Source organism: Polypterus senegalus, chromosome 6 (assembly GCF_016835505.1).
Source record: "Polypterus senegalus isolate Bchr_013 chromosome 6, ASM1683550v1, whole genome shotgun sequence".
In the NCBI taxonomy this organism is placed as follows: Eukaryota; Metazoa; Chordata; class Cladistia; order Polypteriformes; family Polypteridae; genus Polypterus; species Polypterus senegalus.
The window spans coordinates 95,956,902-95,978,358 of NC_053159.1; the positions used below are offsets into that span (position 1 = coordinate 95,956,902).

General features: G+C 41.3%; 1 protein-coding gene across 6 annotated transcripts in view; it reads right to left on the bottom strand.

Moving 5' to 3' along the window:
* The window catches only part of LOC120531298 (SH2B adapter protein 2), a 74,649-nt gene that overhangs the window by 46,767 nt on the left and 6,425 nt on the right, over positions 1–21,457 (bottom strand). For 3 of the 6 annotated variants that reach the window (XM_039756568.1, XM_039756569.1, XM_039756574.1), the window contains exon 2: positions 167–1,034. In XM_039756568.1, coding sequence (XP_039612502.1) covers positions 167–1,003 — 837 coding nt within the window. In that variant the 5' untranslated portion in view covers positions 1,004–1,034. Of the gene's footprint in view, positions 1–166; positions 1,035–1,105; positions 1,198–3,301; positions 3,561–4,134; positions 4,217–21,457 lie in introns of those variants that run through there. The other 3 variants (XM_039756572.1, XM_039756571.1, XM_039756570.1) reach the window with 3 other exon arrangements.

Consider the following 21,457-nt stretch of genomic DNA (forward strand, 5'->3'; position numbering starts at 1 on the left):
GGAAACCTTCACAGATAGGGGCCTCCAAATACCAGACCAGACATCAGTGCTGTACAGGCAATGTCAAGTCAAACAGACATGGGTAACTTCACTAATGATGTAGAGTTATTCTAGCAAGCTTGAAGACATCGTACCACTTATTTCCAAATTCTCTAGTTGGACCTACCTTGGGTGGCACGTAAAACTCAAGCAGGAACCGTTCCCCCTCTATTCGGACAGCTTTGCGCAGAAGCAGCCGGCACTTCTGCCACTGGGAGCTGCCCACGCAGTTGGTGTCATCTGCCACCATATAACGCAGCGTGCCCTCTCTCTGAATCTCCAGGAGCTCAGCCTTCGGTGTCTGGGAAGCCTTTGTGAGTCGCAGACGTTGGCTCCATTTCTCTCCACTCTCACTGTTGGCTCGCCGACCCTGATCAGGTTCAGGGGATGAGCGTCTGTGCCATATTTCTTTGACTCCATCCACCACGCAGAGGCTCATGTTGCGTAAGGAGAAGCCCTTTTTGAATTTGGCTTTGGGGTGGCCCATAGACACATCCTCGGTGCTCCGTGACTGTCCATACGTAGACACCTTGTGCTGCCTACCTGCTGACGCTTGGCTCCCTGCACCCCTGCCAAGGTTACCCTGACTGCTGTCCATGCTGTCTAGCGATTCGCTAGAGGCTCCTGCCTCTCTCCTGCGCAGGTACAGATCCCGAGCGTAGGGCAGAGGGCAGCTCTGGAGACCCACAAAGGGCACAATGCCGTACCTGAGAGCTCCACCCGGTGAGCCTGGTGTGGTGCTACGGCTCAGTTCTGCAGTAAAGCAGTCCAAAAAATGTGTGGCAAAGTGCTGCGAAAAAGACGTATCCGCACCAGGGATGTCGTAGGTGGGGTTCTCACTTATGAACTGGCGGAATTTTGCGGCAAACTCAGTGGCGGAGGTGCGAGCATGCAGTTCACAGAACTCCTTCCAATCAGGCAGCTGGCAGGAATACTCAGGGCTTGAGGGGGTATCTCCATTCATGGCTGTTCCATTCCACTTCTGGGGAAGTCAGCTGGGAAGGAAAGAAAGACAAAATTATATTTCATGAAAAAAAGAAGGGGTAAAGGAAATGCAAAATCTGACCTCAAACAAAGCAACTCTAAGAAGCCTTCATAGAGCAGGATCATATGTGCTGCCACAGCTGCCTGCCCCATTTGTCAAGCAGCAATAAATTTGTCTCCGCAGGACAGGCGTGCTCCTTAAGAACTGACTGACCACTGAGGGAACGTCCACCCCCACAGTAAACCCGACAGTCCGCTATGGTCTAATCGCTGTCACTTAATCCTCTACATATTTATCAATGTCATCATTAATCGTATCAAACCAGCCTTCTCAATCACTGTCCCAAACAATTCTACATTAGCAGCTGAAAAACAACCATAGATGTCTGGCAATGTCGGGGAAAATGTCCCCTTAGCAGACTGGCCAATGCAGCTCTTAAATGGCCAGTTCAGGGAAAGTCTTTTCATTTGTTACAGCCATTCCACCCACTCTTTACCTGCATGAATTCCACAGACTAATGAAAGCAGTGCAATCCTAACAAAAGGTGATGAATAAGAACAGAGAAAGTGAACACAGCATCGCAAATTAAAAGCTCTAGTGAAACATGTCTACAAGAAACATTCATGCAGCTCTCAGTTGAAGTGGCTGCTGAGCAACCTTATGAGCCGCATATCCAGTGGTGCTACTGTCTGAATGGATGAATGAGAACATTTAGATCATCTGAAGGTAGCGTGCGTATTGACCAGTTTAACGGGGGTCTATAGTGCACAATGCATCCTACTTGAAAGTAATGGAGCCTCAAAGATCTGTCACTGTGCGTTTCAAAGCAAAACATCCATCCATCCATTTTCTAACCCGCTGAATCCGAATAGGGTCACGGGGGTCTGCTGGAGCCAACCCCAGCCAACACAGGGCACAAGGCAGGAACCAATCCAGGGCAGGGTGCCAACCCACCGCAGGACACACACAAACACACCCACCCCAATTTAGAATCGCCAATCCACCTAACCTGCATGTCTTTGGATTGTGGGAGGAAACCGGAGCGCCCGGAGGAAACCCACGCAGACACGGGGAGAACATGCATACTCCACCTGGGTCTCCTAACTGCGAGGCAGCAGCCACTGCGCCACCCTGCCGCCCCAAAGCAAAACACCCTTTTAGTATTTAAAATTCTATGTTTGAGTGCACAAAGTTGCACACTGTGATGACGTGCTCTCTGACTATTCAAAGCTTCAAATTATGATGTTACTCCTTCTTACTTCAGAAGATTCACATGGATTTCCGGTTGGACTATTCGGCAAAATGCAAGGTCGCTGATGATTTATGACAAGTAATGATAAAAGGCATTTTCCTAGGAAATAAAGAGCAAAATGAACGTATTGAATGTGCATTACTTTGCTCCAAATCAAATTTGATCAACAAAATTGCATTTCTGGCTGACCAACCAGGTTACGGGTTTTCCTTTTTACAACTGACTAAAGTTCAAAGTTCAGTGTTACATCACAACCCAGGCAGTTCAGGTAGGTTTGCTTTCTCCAAATTGTCTGACTTGTAGAAACTCGGATTTACTATCAATCCGAGAGTTTGTGAACACAGCACATGTATGGTCCTATGATACAGGGGGCCAAACGGCCTACAGTTAGAACCTTTAAATAAACAAATGCATAAAACAATGAACACATTTAAAATGGTTCTCTGAGCACACGCAATAGTACGTAGTGATGATCTGTAAAGGCTGAACAGCAACTCACAGTCACAGTTCCTTTATTAATTATAAGCACATTGATAACACTTTAAAAATAAAATGTATTATTATTCTTGTTATCATATTCATTGTCTCTCAAAATCCTAAAAGGAACTTCAAGGTTCTAAAATAATTTGTCGGAAGTAGTATAACTTTATGTAGTATAACTGCTCAGACGGAAAAAACGAAATTCCTGGCTGAGGCTCGAGGCTAACTGAGGCCATCAGTACGCATTATGCTGAATTTCAGTGTAAACGAGCCCCGCAAGTCTCAAACCATTTGTGCTAAAAGTCTGGATAGTATGGTTCATTTGCAAACACTTCATAATCAAGTCTCTAAGCTGAATTTCTTCTACAAAACAGAACCCTTAGTATTTGCCCCTCTATATATTCATTCATATTCAGGATTATAGCGGCTCATCCAGCAATGCCTTAAATCCCCCAAGTTGCATCACTGCACACACAAGTGTAACAAATGCCCTCAGATAAATGTTTCCGCACGATACTGTAGGGTGTGTACGGCCAGTTATTCACCTCTGCTGGCCCGCAGTGGGCTCAGTTTTTCACCACAGTCTGAGGCCTGTTGCTGTCTCTTACAGAATGCGTCATTCAACCTGACTTTGCATTTCCCAGTTTTTGTAATCATGAATGAGCTCACAGCATGTGGCGTTTAGTAATCTTGAGTTCAGTTTCAGAATTGTCTCGTGCCTCTCTCACGTGCCGTCTGACTAAATGACTTTAAAACAGAGAAGCCCCAGTTCCAGTAAAATGTTACGTAGGAATGAAGAGAGGCTCTCGTTGTCATTCACACGTGAAGGTGTTCAAAGTTTAGAAAGAAAAAATCATACTGAGCATGCTGGAGAGTCAAGCAGGCGGTCACAACTTTAGTTCTTTATCAGCTTTCATAACTTGGAGTAATTCATAAAAGGAAAACAAGAAGTCAGCATAACAATGGTGCACTACCACCCCCATATAAACCTCGCAACAAGAGACAGAGAAAAGCTGCAGGCACAGCGGCCGTCTACAGGCTGACTGCTGGAAGATGACGAAGCCCCTCTTTCTCTACCATTCTGTTCTCAAATGCTGCAGACTGACAAGGGCTTTGCGGGTGTCACCATGACCTAGCCGGTGGTACAGGAAGGGGCCTCCTCCAAAACGGCACAAGTGTGATTGTATCCATTTTTTGGTTGCCATTGTCATGATTGTGTATCCAGATTTGACTCGTGGGAGACACAGAGGTATGCACTCCCAATTAATGTGGAGACATCCATGAAGTGAAGTGCTGGTCCATGGATTAAATCGGGAAATCAAAGCCTTGGGAGGAAACCCACACAAACGCATTAAGAACATTCAGTTTCAATGCAGACCTGAATTTAGGATCCAAATTATGTGAGGTGCCAACCTGCTGCAATTACAAAAAAAAAAAGAAAATAAAAAACATCCTTTGAGCTCATCATCAAGCACACTGCTCATTGACTGTCCATGACTCAGACCACCCAGTCAGTCCTTAAACATCCCAGTGGTCACAGGCCTGCCTTATCCTTCTGTTTTGGTGATCTTCTCCCCCTAAATTGAGGGACTCCCAGCGATGTCTCAAAAACTGTGACACGTTATAACTAAAATTACTTTGACTTGCACTCAGTCTAAGTCAGCAGCTGCTCTGAAAGATAAACGTGAAAGTAATCTGTAATGAAGAAAGAAACAAAGAGCAAAATGTCTGCCTTTTAGATAAAGCTCTTCTGCTTCCTGTTACAGCTGCTAGTCTCTCTAAGAAAATAAAAAACAAAGCACTAAAGCTTCTTATGGCAATTCTATGAAAAGAAGAAAAGGACATCTTAGAAAAGGGGAGTGTAGTAGGTTAGCACAGCTACCTCACTTCTCCAACGATGCAGTCACATCCTTGGCTCATGTAGAATCTTCATGTTCTCCCTGTGTTCTCCTTCCACATCCTAAACATGTGCAGGTCATCTTGATTGGTCACTCTAGAGTGGTGTACCATTAAAATGGTGCCTCTACAGCTTTCTCTGCTTTATATCTCAGACATCTCCAAATAAGATGGTAGCATTGTTAGACAGAGGGCTTTTGTTCTCTTTTGGATGTTTAAACTTTTCTCATTTGGTTGTTTTTTTTTTTTTTGAAAATCAGTAAAAATCATTTATAAAATAAAATCTTAACTAGTGCCTCTATACTGACCACTATCAGTGAGTGCCTTCCTGGACTGGTCCTTACCGTGTGGTCAGGAAGCACCACTGGTATAACATCAGAAGCCTGTCTTGTCCTTCCGTTTCAGTGTCATATGAGAGTTTGACGATGCAGGCAATCCTCCAAACACTTAGGCCCTCTGTCATACTAAAATCTTGAGTGTATATGAAGGCTAACCCCAAAACTGACACCACCAACTCACTGACAGGACCATTACTTCATGTCTTTAAAGCTGTGGCTATGAATATTGGACTGAGATCATCAAGACTGCAAGATCACATTTCACTGCTGCCTCATGGTGCAAACCCAGGCAGATCTCTGAAGTCTTCTGGAATGATGAGAGATTAGTTGAACTTTGGCTGCCAGTGGCACAGCTACAAACTGTATCTTCATCTCAGCCGGGGTTTTGGGGGGTGAGCAGAGTTTCAGCAGCATTTGAGCACAAGGCAGGAATCTGCTAGAGCTGGGGCAGCCATTCACAGTGGGACACACACACACACACACACACAGAATGACAGCACATTATGAGGTCACAAGTACCAAGTCAGCAATAAACAGAAGATTACACTGCATGCCTTGTTGAAGACTTCTTGTCTCAGGAAAATATAAACTCTGAATATTTACAAAGGACAAAAACAGCCACATAAAAAGTGAGAAGTAGCAATGGTGGTAATGCAGAAATGACTACATAAAGTCTGACGTGAAAGTTAGGTTTCAGCAGGGGTTTTTGTGTATTTTCTGTTTTTTATTGCTTTGGTTAAATTTGAAGGATTACTTGTCAAGTTTTTATGTAATTTATATTATGTTTGTTTGTTATTTATGTGTTGTGTCTTGAAGTTTATAAGTGTTCCTTGTGGAAGACCAGTGGCTGGGCCCATCATGATAGCACATCAGAGGGACTGCCTTCCACCAATGAGTGCTGTTTGGAGATTATTTTAAGTATTGATTTTTTTCATTTTTCTGATTTCTTAAAATTTTTGCTTCTGTTTTCAGGGATTAAGTTTTGGGATTTGTTCCCCTTGGATTGCCTTTTGGATTTTGGTTTGCCTTTATTTCAATAAATTCCTGATTATAATAAATATTTTGAGGAAATTGTCTCTTCAGGCCATAGGTTTTACAGTTTTACAGTAGTTTTGTATATTTTGAGCTTTTAAAACCAGCTTCCCATTTTTGGTCCTGTCTTGGCTGCAGCCTGTCCATGGTAATTGGGGTTGGTGGTTGGCTGCCTGGAACAAGGCCAATTCTAGACAGGCCAGAGAAGTCCTGGCCTGCTTTATGGATCATTTAGAAGGCCTCATAACCTTTTTGCAATATTTCTGAGTCCAATATACAACATATTATTCTACTTAAAGTGACTCTCTCTCCACCCCCCTTGTGAATTACAAGTTTCCTGGTGAATTTAATGTCAATGTGTCTAGTCGTTTAATGCAAACTCATCTCAAGTTTCGTTTTTTACTCAGAGCTTTGTCATGTTTCAAAGACTATATCAGATAGACCTTTGGATGAAAAAAAATTCTAAAGTTAAAGTAAAGGTGCCATCGTAACAAAGTTACTTAACTCTTTAAAGTCCTGTTAATTATTATATGCATGACTTAGAACACAAGAATAGCCTTTATGAGAAATGGATCTTAAGCCCAGTAGGGCTCGCCTACTCTGTTCACTTAATGATTTCAGCATGTCATCAAGGTGCTCCTATGAAGTGTACAACTTGGTAACTCATCCCATTAATCTACAATTCTTTGTGTAAAGAAACATGTTCTCACATTTCTGCCAAATACACTCTTAACCACCTCCTACCTGTGTCCCCATATTATCTTCATGAAGAGTAGATTTTAAATTAACAGCCTGCACTCACCTTTTAAACTCGCTTACTTATTTTAAACATGTCAGTCATGTCATTTTTATTAGCTTAAAGTGAAAGACTCCCCTCCTTTACTGACTACCTCACAATCCTGGATTAAGTCCTGTCACTCCTCTCTGAGCCTTTTCTAGTGCTCATGCATTTTTGTGTTATGCTGATATGTGGATGGACCATGATAGATGATAAATAATTATGTGCCCTCTGTTTACTACATCTTATGCATGTATTGATTAGAAACATAACACAGTATGTGCAACAAGCATGGAGTAGAGAATCATAGAAACGTTTAGGATTAATTGTACTCTGTGTAGAAATTACTCTATTACGAGATGTGCAGTGCAGCTTGGCTTGAAGCATCACTGGACAGAACTAGTAAAGAGGAGCATTTCAGGTCAGCACTGGACGAAGGTGTGAAATCACCAGGTACATCCTGTGAGACTGTGTCATAAGAAAACACTGACCAATGGAAGATTTGAGAAGAAAGGTTGGACCTGGAAGAACTGTTTCAGGTGCCACGGGCTGTCATGGGAAAGGTGTCTGTTTCTACTCTTCGATTCCCCATCGGCCCAAAAATGTCACATGGAAGTTTGAAAAAGACATAAAAGACATGGCAAATCGACGTTCTGGGTGCCACCCCAGCCACTGACGCCAGGAGTACTGCCAGAAAGACGAAACAGCTCACTGTTTAATGCAAGACACCCTTCCACCTGAGCACTAGATTTTGATAAGTAGCGCCAGTAACCATCCAGGTTGCATTTGGGGTAAATGCCACACCCATACATAATCAACTTCCTTCAGGTTCAGGCACTTTTTAAGAATTAAGGACATTTATACTCTACAACCTATAATGAGTGGCTGCTGTACGGTTTGTTTACAGTTTCTGAGTAAGTTAATGGTAAATGACACAGGCTTTCAGTCCTGGTTTGGTCTGCGTGTGATTAGTGTCAATCAATGATATCGCAGCCTAAATGTTTAGACGTTAAATTGGGGAACACCACATGACAAAACATACATGGAGACCAAAACTGCACACAAAATTCCAGATGAGGCCTATGAAGTGCGTCGTTTAACTTAAGTGTCACCTTGGACTGGCACACGATACAATGTGCTTTGTAACCCAGCTTTCTATCATCCCTTCTTGTGGTTTTTGTAAACCAGGATTGAAATGGCCATTGGGGCAGTTGGAAATTTTCCCCAAGTACTGCATAATATATAAAAAATTTGAATATAAAGTTTACCTTTAACATATTAATACAAATATTTAATGTTTAAAAACAAAAGGACCAAGAAACCTTTCTTTACTGTATGCAGAATTATTGAACTACTACTTATCAAATTCATTCCAACTTAAAACATCCATGGGTTAGAAGAAAAACAAAGTTGGATAAAAGAATGGTACTGAACGTACAAAAAGAACAAAAACATTGCTGCCACATGCAGCATAATGTACAAAAATAACTGACCTGTTCATCTCAGCACCTTCAACTGCTTATAAGTCAGCTAATTCTGCTAATGAGATGGTACAGCAGTCAGAATGCGTGAGGGCAGTAGCCAAAGATGAGGCAGCCCAAGCCGATCACAGCAGGTACAAGGGTTACATGCAGACTCTGAGGATTCTGAAAGTGACTCAGAGCAAGTAATGAAACAAGAACGAGGCTGTAGGTTTCCTTACTTTTCGCAAGCTTGTTAATAGGAGCTAAACAGTTCTTTTTCCCAGCAGAATCCATGACAGATATCTTGAAATGCAGTGATAAACAAGACTTGCTCCTTGAAATGACAGGATTAGTAGAAAACGGTTATCTTATTGTGAGGAAGCACAAGTCCTCTTTTGCTTTGTGTGTTCAGCATTTTCTAAGAGTGACAGTCAATTTGTTAATGGAATGACAGGCTAGAAGCATTGGAGTTTTTGTGGATGGCTATCTTCTGTAGTCAAGCAAGTTGGGAGAAGGTGATTTTCAGAAAGGCAAAAAGAAGCGCTTAGTGCTTGAGTACATTTTTGATGTGTAAGGAAGCACTTAGTTATGAGGTGGAAGGGTGGGCCTTTAGTATACTTTTGAGAATACTACAGCTGACCATGGCACCCTTCAGTAGTTAACTTTGTTGTACAGTAAATATGGCATATCCTTGAAGCTGCATCTGACACTTGAGTTGCAGTCTCTTGACACAGAAAAGAAACCTTTGACACCAGGCTTATGCAGCTTTAACAGTCAGCAACATATTTTTCGTCATGGCCGATGTAAGTGTCTTTTCTATGATTGGATTGGCTAAAGTGCTGCCAAGGCCACTGTGTTGTGGCATGTTGAGTTGTATGTTGTGTTCAACATGAAGCTGCAAATTGTTGTCATGTCCATCAAGCAAATACAGTTTGCTTTTATTTGTGTAAAGTTGTGTGGTGGTGTTTATGGTTAATAATGTAAATTTACATTCCAGTGCATTCATAATCCCTTATTATGGTATTTGGATGTCTGCACTCGGGGTGTTTATGTGTGCCTTGTGCATCCTGGTGCACAGACCAATCAGATCTATTTAGGCACAAGAAGCTTAGGATGTGCAGCTCATGTTCACTGGGCCACCAGAATCCTTAATTGCCAGGTAAACGCAATGTCCCAATCTGACCCTGCTGTACCATGTCTGAGTTGTGGACAGTTTGGACTTCAGGGGTTGCCTGTTCACTGACCTTGAACCCAAACAAGACACAGGTGAACGAAGCACCAAAAAAAAATGGAATGCATTAATGAAGGGAGGAATAATAAAAGCAAATGAAAAGGGGATGTTGCATAAGAGGGTAAAAACAACACCTATGCCTTCCTATAGAACAAGTTCAAAGACTACCCTTCAGGGTGGCTGATTCAGTTACCCACTGTAAGAGACACTCTCTTGCTCACCTTCCAACACCATGTATTTTCATTCTATGCCTCTGGGCTGCCTTTGCTTCTCCTGCTAACCAAGTACTTTCTCCCAACTCCAAGCTCTATCTCAGAGTGGCTGGAAAATGTATTCAAGTAAGGGGGCAGGACCATTTCTAGGTAACATTCAGAAGTACTTCCAAAGTACCTGGTGGCTACTCAAGCTGTAATGGTGTCTTCCCTTATTGGCTCCAGATGTTCCTGCTCTTTTTTCATACCACAGAGGTGTCCTGGGAGTACCAGAGAGGCTGCCAAGCCCAGTCACCTTGTGGACTTAGCACACACTGCCCTTTAGCAGTCAGTGGAATGCTGCTTTTATTAATAATATTATAGGATATTCTTGGGTCTCACCTGGCTGCTAGGGCACCCTTTTGGTAGTCTGGGTGTCTGTACCCCAAACTGTTTGACAACAATGACAAAACCACTACATTTTTCTCATAATATGCACTGACTAGTTTCAAATCCTTGCATTCTGCTGTTATATCCTGTATTACTTGAGCTGTACAAGGTGAGACACAAAAATAACCGGACTGGGCTTGGGGCTTTCCTGGAAAACCGTCTGGAGGTTGGCTGGATGTAAATCATAGAACTATGTCCCATCCTACATGCCCTCTCAAACCGCTGACCGGCTAGGTATATCCTGTGAAAAGCCCAGTCAGTATTTGCACAACAATCGCTACACAATTTGCTGCAACAACGTCAGGTGAAAAAAGCAAACAGCGAGACAGGGCAAGACAATGCTCCCCCGCGCACAATGCCTTTTCAGTAAAACAGTTTTTGACTAACAAAAACATTCTTGTCCTCGATCTTCTTCTTCTTTCGGCTGCTCCCATTAGGGGTTGCCACAGCAGATCATCTTCTTCCATATCTTTCTGTCCTCTGCATCTTGTTCTGTTACACCCATCACCTGCATGCCCTCTCTTACCATATCCATAAACATTCTCTTAGGCCTTCCTCTTTTCCTCTTCCCTGGCAGCTTTATCCTTAACATCCTTCTCCAAATATACCCAGCATCTCTCCTCTGCACAAACCAATGCAATCTTGCCTCTTTGACTTTGTCTCCGAACCATCCAACTTGTGCTGATCCTCTAATGTACTCATTTCTAATCCTATCCATCATCGTCACACCCAAAACTTCATGCTGTGGCTCATCAATTTTATTCCCCTGTAGTTACCGCAGTCCTGCACATCCCCCTTATTCTTAAATATCGGCACCATTATGCTTCTTCTCCACTCCTCAGGCATCCTGTCTATTTCCAAGATTCCATTAAACAATCTGGTTAAAAACACCACCGTCATCTCTCCTAAACACTCCATGCTTCCATAGGTATGCCATCTGGACCAATGGCTTTTCCATTCTTCATCCTCTTCATAGCTGTCCTTACTTCCTCCTTGCCAGTCTCTTCCTCTTCTTGATCTCCAACATCATCCTACAGACCACCATCCTATGCTGCTTAACTACACTTTCCCCTGCCACCACTTTGCAGTCTTCAATCTCCTTCAGATTGACTCTTATGAATAGGATGTAATCTACCTGTGTGCATCTTCCTCCACTCTTGTACATTACCCTATGTTCTTCCCTCTTCTTAAAATACGTATTCACCACAGTCATGTCCATCTGTTTGGCAAAATTCACTATCCTCTAACCTTCTTCATTCCTCTCCTTGACACCATACCTACCCATCACCTCCTCATCTCCACTGTTCCCTTCACCAAAATCCCCATTGAACTCCACTCCAATCACCACTTTCTGTCCCTTGGGTACACAGTTCATCACTTCATCCAACTCACTCCAAAAATCTTCTTTCTCACCCATTACACACCAAACTTGCGGTGCATATGCACTAACAACATTCATCATCACACCTCCAATTTCCAGCTTCATAATCATTACTCTGCCTGGCACTCTTTTCACCTTCAAAACACTCTTGACATACTGTTCCTTCACAATAACTCCCATTTCTTCTTCCATCCACACCAAGATAGAACAATTTGAATCCACCTCCAATCCACTTGGCCTTACTCCCCTTCCATTTAGTCTCTTGCACTCACAATATATCAGCCTTCCTTCTCTCCATCATATCGTCTAACTCTCTCCACTTACCAGTCATACTGCCAGCATTCAAAGTTCCTACCCTCAGTTCCACTCTCTTTACTTTCCTCCTCTCCTCCTGCCTCTAGACACGTCTCCCAGATCATCCTCCCTATTTGCCTGATTAGCTCCCTGTGATTTTTACTTGTTCCCTAAAATCAAAAGTAACCTGAAGGGAACACATTTTTCTTCAATAGATGAAGTGAAGACAGAAATGGCAAGCCTGTTGAACAGCCTCAAGCAAGAAGACTTCCAGCACGGTTTCAATGGATGGAAGATACTTATGGAGCGGGAGGGGGAGTATATAGAAGGTGACAACGTTTAGAATACTGTAATTCATCAATAAATATTTTTTTTTACCAATCTGGTTATCTTTGTATCTCACCTCATATATCTTGTATTTTTTATTTCCTACATGTATTATACCTTTCAAATTTCACAGAAATGCATAGTGTGAATTCTGTTCAAGTCCTTCTGCAGAGATTGTGCTGTCTACATAGAATTTGTTAATTCAGCTAGTGTAATGTCATCTTCAAATGTAACATATTTATTAGATACATTTAAGTCTAATCATTTATGTACTGGAAAGAAAGAGGTGCCCCCAGAATTCCTAGATTTAGAAAAACTCACTTCATTTTGAAAAAGCTCCCGATATTGCAATAAACTGTTCTGCATACTTGAGCCCCAGAGCCCTTTTGTGCAAGGAGTAGTATCCAATGCAAAATGTACTAGTTGTTTGTAAAGCCATCTCAGTGATTGCTACAACCCTACACTGAAATAAAATGTAATAAACTGTCCGCATGTGTCAGTTTCTAATACTCCATAATCACATCACACAGGCCACATGTGGAAGAAGCATGTGCTCTTGACGTTTTATTTACATGTGCTTAAGGGCATCTCAAAATGTCACTCCTAAGATTCTCTTTTTATTTCAAAACATTCCAATACACAGTACATCAGTAGATATTTTTTTTTAAAATTAGATTCAACCATAACCTCATTTATTTGGAATTCAAAACATCCACATATCCAAAGGATGATGGTGGCATGGCACTATCTAACTTTCAGTTTTATTACTGGGTAGCACATATACAAGCTATAAAAACCTGGACATGGACACAAATAGATGAACATACACAGGCTTAGTCCGCAATAGAAGTAAAATCCTGCAGTACTTCTTTAAATTCCTTGCTTTGTACCCCAATAAGTATAAGTCATCGCCAATATACTAGCAACCCGAATGTGCTTCACTCACTCAGAATAAGGAACCAATGTAGGAAGTATTTTAAGATAGAGAAGCTTTTAATCTGTGGCACCTCTGCACAACAACCACCTTTTTCCATCCTCTCAAACATATGCAGTTTTTAATGCCTGGAAAACATTTGGGATTAAATCACTTACAGATCTGTACATAGACAATGTCTTTGCATCCTATGAACAATTACACTCCAAGTGTAACTACCAGCAACACATTTCTTTCACTACCTTCAAATTAAAAAACTTTGTTAAACAGAACCTGCCCCATTTTCCTAACCTCCCACCTACCTCTATGCGGGAAAAAATATTGCTCAGTCTCGAGGACTCACACAGCATTTCCGTAATACATAAAGCTATTTTACAGTCCCTCCCTTTCAAAGACCCAAGAGAACAGTTTGAAAAGGATCTCTTACTCAACATCTCAGAAAAGGAGTAGAAGGTAGCAATGCACAGAATTCACTCGAGCTCCATATGCACAAAGCATAGAATTATTCAACTTACAATTATATATTGAGCACATCTGTCTGTTTAAAATTGTCCAAAATGTTTCCAGGGCAAGATCCAACCTGCGAACGCTGCAATCAAGTTCCAGCCTCACTGGGTTGCATGTTTTGGGCCTACACCAAATTAACATCATTCTGGACCAACATTTTTAATTATCTTTCAGACAGCCTTGGAGTCACAATCACTCCTAACCCATTAACAGCTGTGCTTGGCGTACTTCCAGTGGGCTTAAAGTGGAGAAGTGTGATTGCCTTCACTACACTACTGGCACGTAGACTTATCTTGCTCAACTGGAAGAATCCTAACTCTCCTCTATTAAGTCAGTGGGTAACTGATGTTTTACACTATTTGAAATTGGAAAAAAAATCTAATTCTCACTTAGAGGATCTGTGCAGAACGTTTTCAAAACCTGGCAGGACAATAAGAATAATAATAAGAATAAGCATTACAATTGAGGAAACAGACTCTCTCCCCTCTTTTTCCTTTTTTTTACTCTATTTATTTTAAATTATTTATTCATTTATCTATTTACTTATTTTTACTGGCTTAAAGTTTTACTCTGCTGGCCTAGTTCTTTTTATCATGGGTGGGGGTTGATTTGTTTTGAACCAAGTCTTGTAAAACTTAACCAATTGGTATGGAATGTTATTTGTTATTAAAATCAATAATTTCGCTCAAAGCCAAGTATAAACTAGGTAAAAAAATGTCTAAGTCATTAGGGAAACTTACCTCAAAGGTGTAACACTTACTTATTTAGTAGATTTAGTGCTGGAATTACTAAAGCTAGTGACATGTGGTCAAACCCCAAAATGATAGCTAAAATCTAAAATAAAAAAAAACAATGCTAGCAGGTCACAAACACAATCAGAAAACAATAATCCCTAACCCAAAAAAAGATCTATCAGAATTTAGTTGGTGATTTTGAATTTATCCCAAAGACAGGATACCTGGGAACAATTTAAGCAATGTTCGGGGTGATGATGGTGACAGCAACTGTGATGGCAGCAGCAAACACCATGGCTGTATCACATGAAACAATACAAAATGGCAACACCAACAAATATAAGACAAAATAACATTATTAAAAATAAATGCATATATAAGCCCAAAACCTCATATAATTCATGACAGTATATATTAACTCATGTTGTGGAGTGAAACTTTAAATATAAGTTGATAAATATTTTGTATATCTTTATGTATACATCAGACAATGTAGATGCAGTAGTGTTTCAGGAGAAATGTTTTATTTGATAAGAACAGCAATGCATTTATGTCTAACTAACTAAACTGGTTTTGTATCCCCTGCAAGAAGGCCACCTAGCTGGAAAGCTTCAGCTAAACAAATTTTATCCACTACTTGAGGGCATTTGTGAAAAGGCAGAGTGGGCAATGCAGTATCAGACCAGCTTGGCAAGAGTGACAGTGTTTGGACTGAGAGCCTAAAAGGCATCCATAAAGCCATAAAGAAAGCAACTGAGGGATGAGTTGTACCGGAATTTCATTGGTCCTGTGGCGAGTGCCCTCTTCTACGCGGTGGTGTGCTGGGGAGGCAGCATAAAGATGAAGGACGTCTCACACATGGACAAACTGGTGAGGAAGGCAGGCTCTATTGTAGGAGTCAAGTTGGACAGTTTAATATCTGTGGCAGAGTGACGGGCATTAAGCAAACTCCTGTCAATCATGAAGAATCCACTGCATCCACTGAACAGTGTCATCTCCAGGCAGAGGAGTAGCTTCAGTGACAGACTTTTGTCACTGTCCTGTTCCACTGACAGACTGAGGAGATCGTTCCTCCCCCACACTATGCGACTCTTCAATTCCACCCGGGGGAGTAAATGCTAACATTATTCAAAGTTATTGTCTGTTTTTAAATGCATTTTTATTACTCTTTAATTTAATATTGTTTTTTTTTTGTATCAGTATACTGCTGCTGGATTATGTGAATTTCCCCTTGGGATTAATAAAGTATCTATCTATCTATCTATCTATCTATCTATCTATCTATCTATCTATCTATCTATCTATCTATTTAAAGTTGGCTGTTTGGGATTGGTTTTGAATCAGAAGCCATTCCGTACCACGACGCCCTATTGGTCTAAGTATTTGGACAGGAATGAATAAAATCAGTAATTTTACTGCCACCCCACTCTCTCTCACACACCATGAAAAGAACAAAATGACGAGCACACCATGGCAGCTATACTGGGACAGGCATGTGGCCCGCCCTGAAGAAAGATGACAAGAAATGATGATCAAACCAGAGATATTTGAGTAACTGCAAGTCCTTGTGCCGCCTGAAACAACACATCTAGCATTTATCATGCTGTAAAGTTTCCAATATTCACATGTATTTTGTTATTATTTTATGAATATTATGAATCATACACTATTTAGAAGTTGTAACTTAACTCCTGCTTGTCCAATATCTAATTGCCTGAGGTTACAGATGTGGAAGGGAAGGCTGGGAGAAGTGCTAAAGTACAATACCCTATAAAGAGTGGTAAATCTATGGAATTTGAGTCATTCTGATAACGTCTGCACAATAAAGAGTACAAAAGGGGAAAGAAGAGTCACATAGCACTCTGCCAAGGCAAAACACACAAATCATTTAATTGGCTCAACTAGGAAAAAAACATTTCAGATGAATTCAATTTGAAATATATTTCAATTGTATTGTGTGTATTTGAATGCAAGAAGGGCCACATGTTAAAAAAATATCTAAAGAGAGGGTTGTGTGGCATTGCCTAACATTGGGTTGCAAACGTTCATATTTTGAGAATAAGGAAAAAACAAGATAATAGAGCATAACCTGCTTGGTTCACCTTGGAAACCAAATCTTTCTCAAATTCCTCTTGTTGTGCCTTGCTCTGCACTCCAGCCGTCAATAAACCATCTTTATATATTTACCAGCAATTCAGCTGGGCCTCACTCGTTGAAGATATGGCACCAACTGTAAGGCTGCTCCAGTGTATGATAATCATCTACTCCAGCTCTTGCATCTGCACAGTAATGTCATTTTTGGAATATTGTACTGATTGTATTTTTAACTGATTTGTGTTTTACTTCTTGTATTCTGATATTTACTCTTTAAGCACAATTAGACTCAATAATAAGAAAACATGCTCCCAGAGATTTCAAACAGTTTGACTAACTTGTATGTTACTGTGGCAGGTCACGAGTGTTTTCTCAGGCTGCCACTCTGAAACCAACTGCCACCCAGCAGGTCATGAGCATCAAGGACCAAATGTGATCTTGCACCTTGTAACCGGCTGTGTGAAATATAATGTGGACGGGAACCATGGCACATGCTTCAGTTAGAACCACAACAAATGCAGATTTGGTTTTTTCACTTAATGTAATAGAACCCCATAACCCTGAATTGGATTAGCAGTTTTGAAGATGGATGGACATACAGGTAAAGTTACAAAAATGCAGGAAGATATTCTAAACCTAAATACTAAAACACAATAGCCTTAAATGTCATGCTTTTGATGGGGCATACTGTAAAGTGCACAATGCTTCAGCACTGCCTGTGAGGTCTGCACCTTTTTTATATCTCTACTCACTGTAAGGGACATTTTCACTGTCTTACCAGCCTGTATGCTCTTCTATGTAGCAAACACCTTCCATCATAGAGATGATCTATGATCATATGATATTTAACTCTTTCATTAACTGTACTGTCTATATAAGTAGTGCCTACTCACTTGCCAAAGACTTTTAATCTATCCAGATATTTTATTACTTTTCATATCCACACAAGGTATTGTATGTGAGATGTTACACAAATGAACTCAGCCTTTGTAAGTTATATGTGTCAGCATTTGCCATGTGATCTCAGGCTGCTTATATGGCATAGCTCCTTAGGGCTATTGTAATAAGGGATGTCCACTGAAACAACCATTTATTTTATTTATTTAAAAAGAAAGCTCCCCAACACCCTCTTATCACTGCAGTGTAATTTGTGTTAACTAGCTATAAAAGAAGATAGCCTGAGTCAAATTCAGGGCCAAAGGAAGATGGGGCCAATTTGAAACGCATTGTTCAAGAACAGCCTAAATCAAACACTAAGTGCATCACAGGCCTGTGTTAAATAACCATGGAGGCAGGCAACTAAGACAGCCTACACACAGCAAAGAGGTTAAGAAATCAGGACACTCATCATGTGATGGCTTTTAGAGAAAAACTGAAGCTGGGTGGTAAATCTTCTTATCAATTACTGTACAAAACATCTAGAATTGCTAACACTAAAGGCTCAAACAAATGATGACAAACCAAAGAAGTGCACAGCAACTGTGGGAGATGACTAGCATTCAAAGTACAGATAGCAGCTAAAAAAAAACAGTCCATCAACACAGAAACAGTACAGGCATTATAAGGTAAGAGGGGCATAAAACTGTCACATATCTCTCTAGTATCATTTATCTTAAATGAAAAAATACCAAGAAATGCTGAGCTCTTTTTTTTACATAGCCAACAAGTGTTTGGGGAAAGACACTTTACAGGTGTCTGCTCACAGTCTGAGACCTGTCAATATGGACACTTATTGTAGATCTTTCACAAAGCTTGTATCAATAACGTGGGATCATAGGCGCACTGCCACACAGAATAGCAAGTGGCACTAGAACTTTCTAATGGCCTTTATTGTGATTCTGCTCATTAGTATAATCTCTCTGGAATGCATAGTGCCAGTTCAATATTCATGCCCAGCCAGACGTCCGTCAGAACTGGCACACAGACTGAAATACAAATTCAACAACAGTTTTATAAAACAACTGGCATAGAGGGCACAGAACAGATGCACTGTATACTATTATATAAACAACAAAAGAAAATACTTCTCTCAATAACTATCTTTTAATAATCTTAAAGTTCTGCAAAGCCGGTATTAACGGGCCTGTCAAAAAATAAAAACCAAAAAACACCTACAACACCTCTGAATGCAGTGGCAGTCTCCAAATTGTGGACGATGTGTCGTCAAACACCAAGGCGTACTGTACTCACTGTCATTCCCTTCTGAATGTACGGTATATACACTTTTCCTTCCCCCCTTTCCCATTTAAGAGGACATCTATATTTTATATTATACAGTATTATATATTATATATATTACATTATGCGCATGCCTGTGTTAGCATTCCATTCTTTTATATGCTGTTTCTTTTTATTTTTGAAGTGATCTAAAATGTACCAAACATCCTAACTGTATCCTGGATGTCAGCTTTTCATTTCCAAAACATATTCTATATTTCAACTACAGTACTTTGAAAAGAAAGGCCTACATCATGCTATTCTCTCCTCTCATCTTTTTACTTATTCATAGCTGGCAGAACAAAGCAACATTATTGACAACTGGTGGCCAAGACAGGAAGTAAGAAACATTCAGCCAGAGGCACACCCAACTGGTAAACCCCAGCAAGCAGGTGCATCATGGAACTCGTTCATGGGACCTTTACGCTGTCTTGTGGCGCTTTTCCACTGCATAGTACGGCACAGCACGGTTCAGTGCAGCTCACCTTGGTTCGGCTCGGTTTGCGTTTCGACTGCAGTTTAGTACCGCTTTAGAGTGGGCGGGATTATTCACGTGTCGTTATAGTTGCGCTGCCTCTACTGCTCGCTCTTCATTTTTTTTAACTTGTCCCTACACTGTATGTAAGTCCGATGGTAGCCATGTGCGCCCAAGAGCTTAGCGACCTCCTGAAAAACTTTTTCATTCCGCGTCGCCCCATCCAGCTCTCGCTGGATCCGCTCCTTGGCTACCAACGAGAGGAACGTCTGTACTTCCTCAATAGACCACGAAACAGCCATTTTTGGTTAAAACAAAATGGTGTGTCCGAACCTTCGCTGGCTGTGCTAAAAATATAGCGGGTCTGTTGTGTCTCATGTCGCAAGTTCAGTGACGCAGTAATGACAATTTTCTCCGGCCAACCAGTGACCAGCAGAGTTTACACGTCACGTTTTGGTAACGGTTCGGCGCTTGGAACCTCGGCTGAGGTGGTACTAAAAAAAGGACCAGGTACCAGGTACTGTTCCCAGTGGAAAACCCCCCAAAAGTGAGCTGAACTGAACCGTGTCGTGCCGTACTATGCAGTGGAAAAGCGCCTTTGATGGGTCAGGTGAACGTGTCCAGCGCCACTAATAGGTAAATGGTACAAACTGCTTTCAAGAGTCCCAAACAGAAATGGAAAAGTAGGAATAGAGGTGATAGAAGTGGCTTAGTCCAAAAAGAAAATCATTCAAATGTTAATTCAAGCGCACAGTCTGTCAGGATTTTGAATTGTCAATCCTACGGACCTTTGCATTGTGTTTTATTCCTCTGGTTACACAATCTCTGACGGTTTTCTGCGAAAGAATGACAGCTGCAAAAACTATAAATGCTTTGAGTTTCCCTTTGTTCAGCAGAAAGAAATGTCAGCATTAAAAAAAAGAGGATGTGTGGGTAAAATTGCTAAGAAGTGAAGGTCTGCTGTCATCTGAGGAGCTCCAGGCTCCCTGTTTCTGCTTTGTGGCTGTCTGTGCTACTCCTTCAATCGATTTGCCTTCAGGATGACTGCACCAAATCCAAAGCTATCCAAAGCTATCGGGCCACACCCAACAGACTCAGTCTGCTTCAAAGAAGAGGGAAGGTGAGAATTACTAGCAGTGATGCTTCATTCTCACCTATGCCAGCTGCACACTATGTCTACACCAGCCTGACCACAACTTCTGCAACTACATGTAGGCAGGAAATACCGAGGGTCTCACGTGCAGAAGGAAAGCTCCCAGATCACTGTCCACTAAAGCAGGTGACGCAGTCCTCCAACCTTTACAAACTGTGGGAAAATGCAGCATTCTGCACAAATATTATAAGAGGAAACAAAATGATCTGGAAATCCTTGCTGTCCTAAAAATAGCTCGCCAGAGAGACCCCTGAGTGCCAAACACTGTGTGACACACAGGATAAACGAGCGAGCAAGGGGCCTATGTGTAGCAAGGGGGATTGTGACGGATGTCAAGATGAGAAAATGAAAGGAACAAAGGCCAGCCTGCTGGTCATTCTTGAGGGGAATTTCTCTTGGAGTTGGCTCTGGAAAACAGGCGAGGTACATCTTAATGCATGAAAGAAGGAAGGCTGAACTGATACAAAATCCGGGAGTCAAGTAACACAATGTACTAAATAAAACGAAGACTAACTGGTGGAACAGCATCGCCAGTCTCATGGCACTTGTCCTCTGAGGAAGTTAGAATGATGACAGACCAGAGACATGTCCATCATGGTTCTAACTAAGGTAGCGCTTGCTCCTGGACAACAGTATCTTTGGGGCTTCCAACATAGCAAGGGGTTAGAATAAAGTCATAGAAAATGACTAAGTAGGAAGTGCATGCTGATGGAACTATTTCTGCTTTAATATCCCCTTTCCGAGGGAGGCAACTAGCCATCTTGGGTGATCCTATAAAATGGCCTAGTGCTGCATTTCCTTTATTTCTGTACAAGCCAAATGCATGATAAATTTGAAATTTCTTTTTTATCAGTTTGCCCTCTCAAACTGAGCAGGTTCATGATTGATCAATTAAAGCTCTCAAAGTTATGCCACCATTAGCCTCACTCAGTCAGCAAACACATTAAGTGCAAAAGAAATATAAAAATATGAATAGTTTGCTGCGGTGGGCTGAAACCCCTTTCTCAGTGGGGCTACTCTTAGGCTTATCTGAGGAGGACAGTAAGGCCACTTTATTAGGGACACATATCCTTCACATGTAACTGACTGCTCTGTCAATGGCCACATAATACAGTATGTGTGGATAACATTAGTTGAAGACGACAGGATGGCAATTTGTGTTGAGTCAAAAGTCATCTTAAGCAAGGCTAAGTGCTGGACACCAGA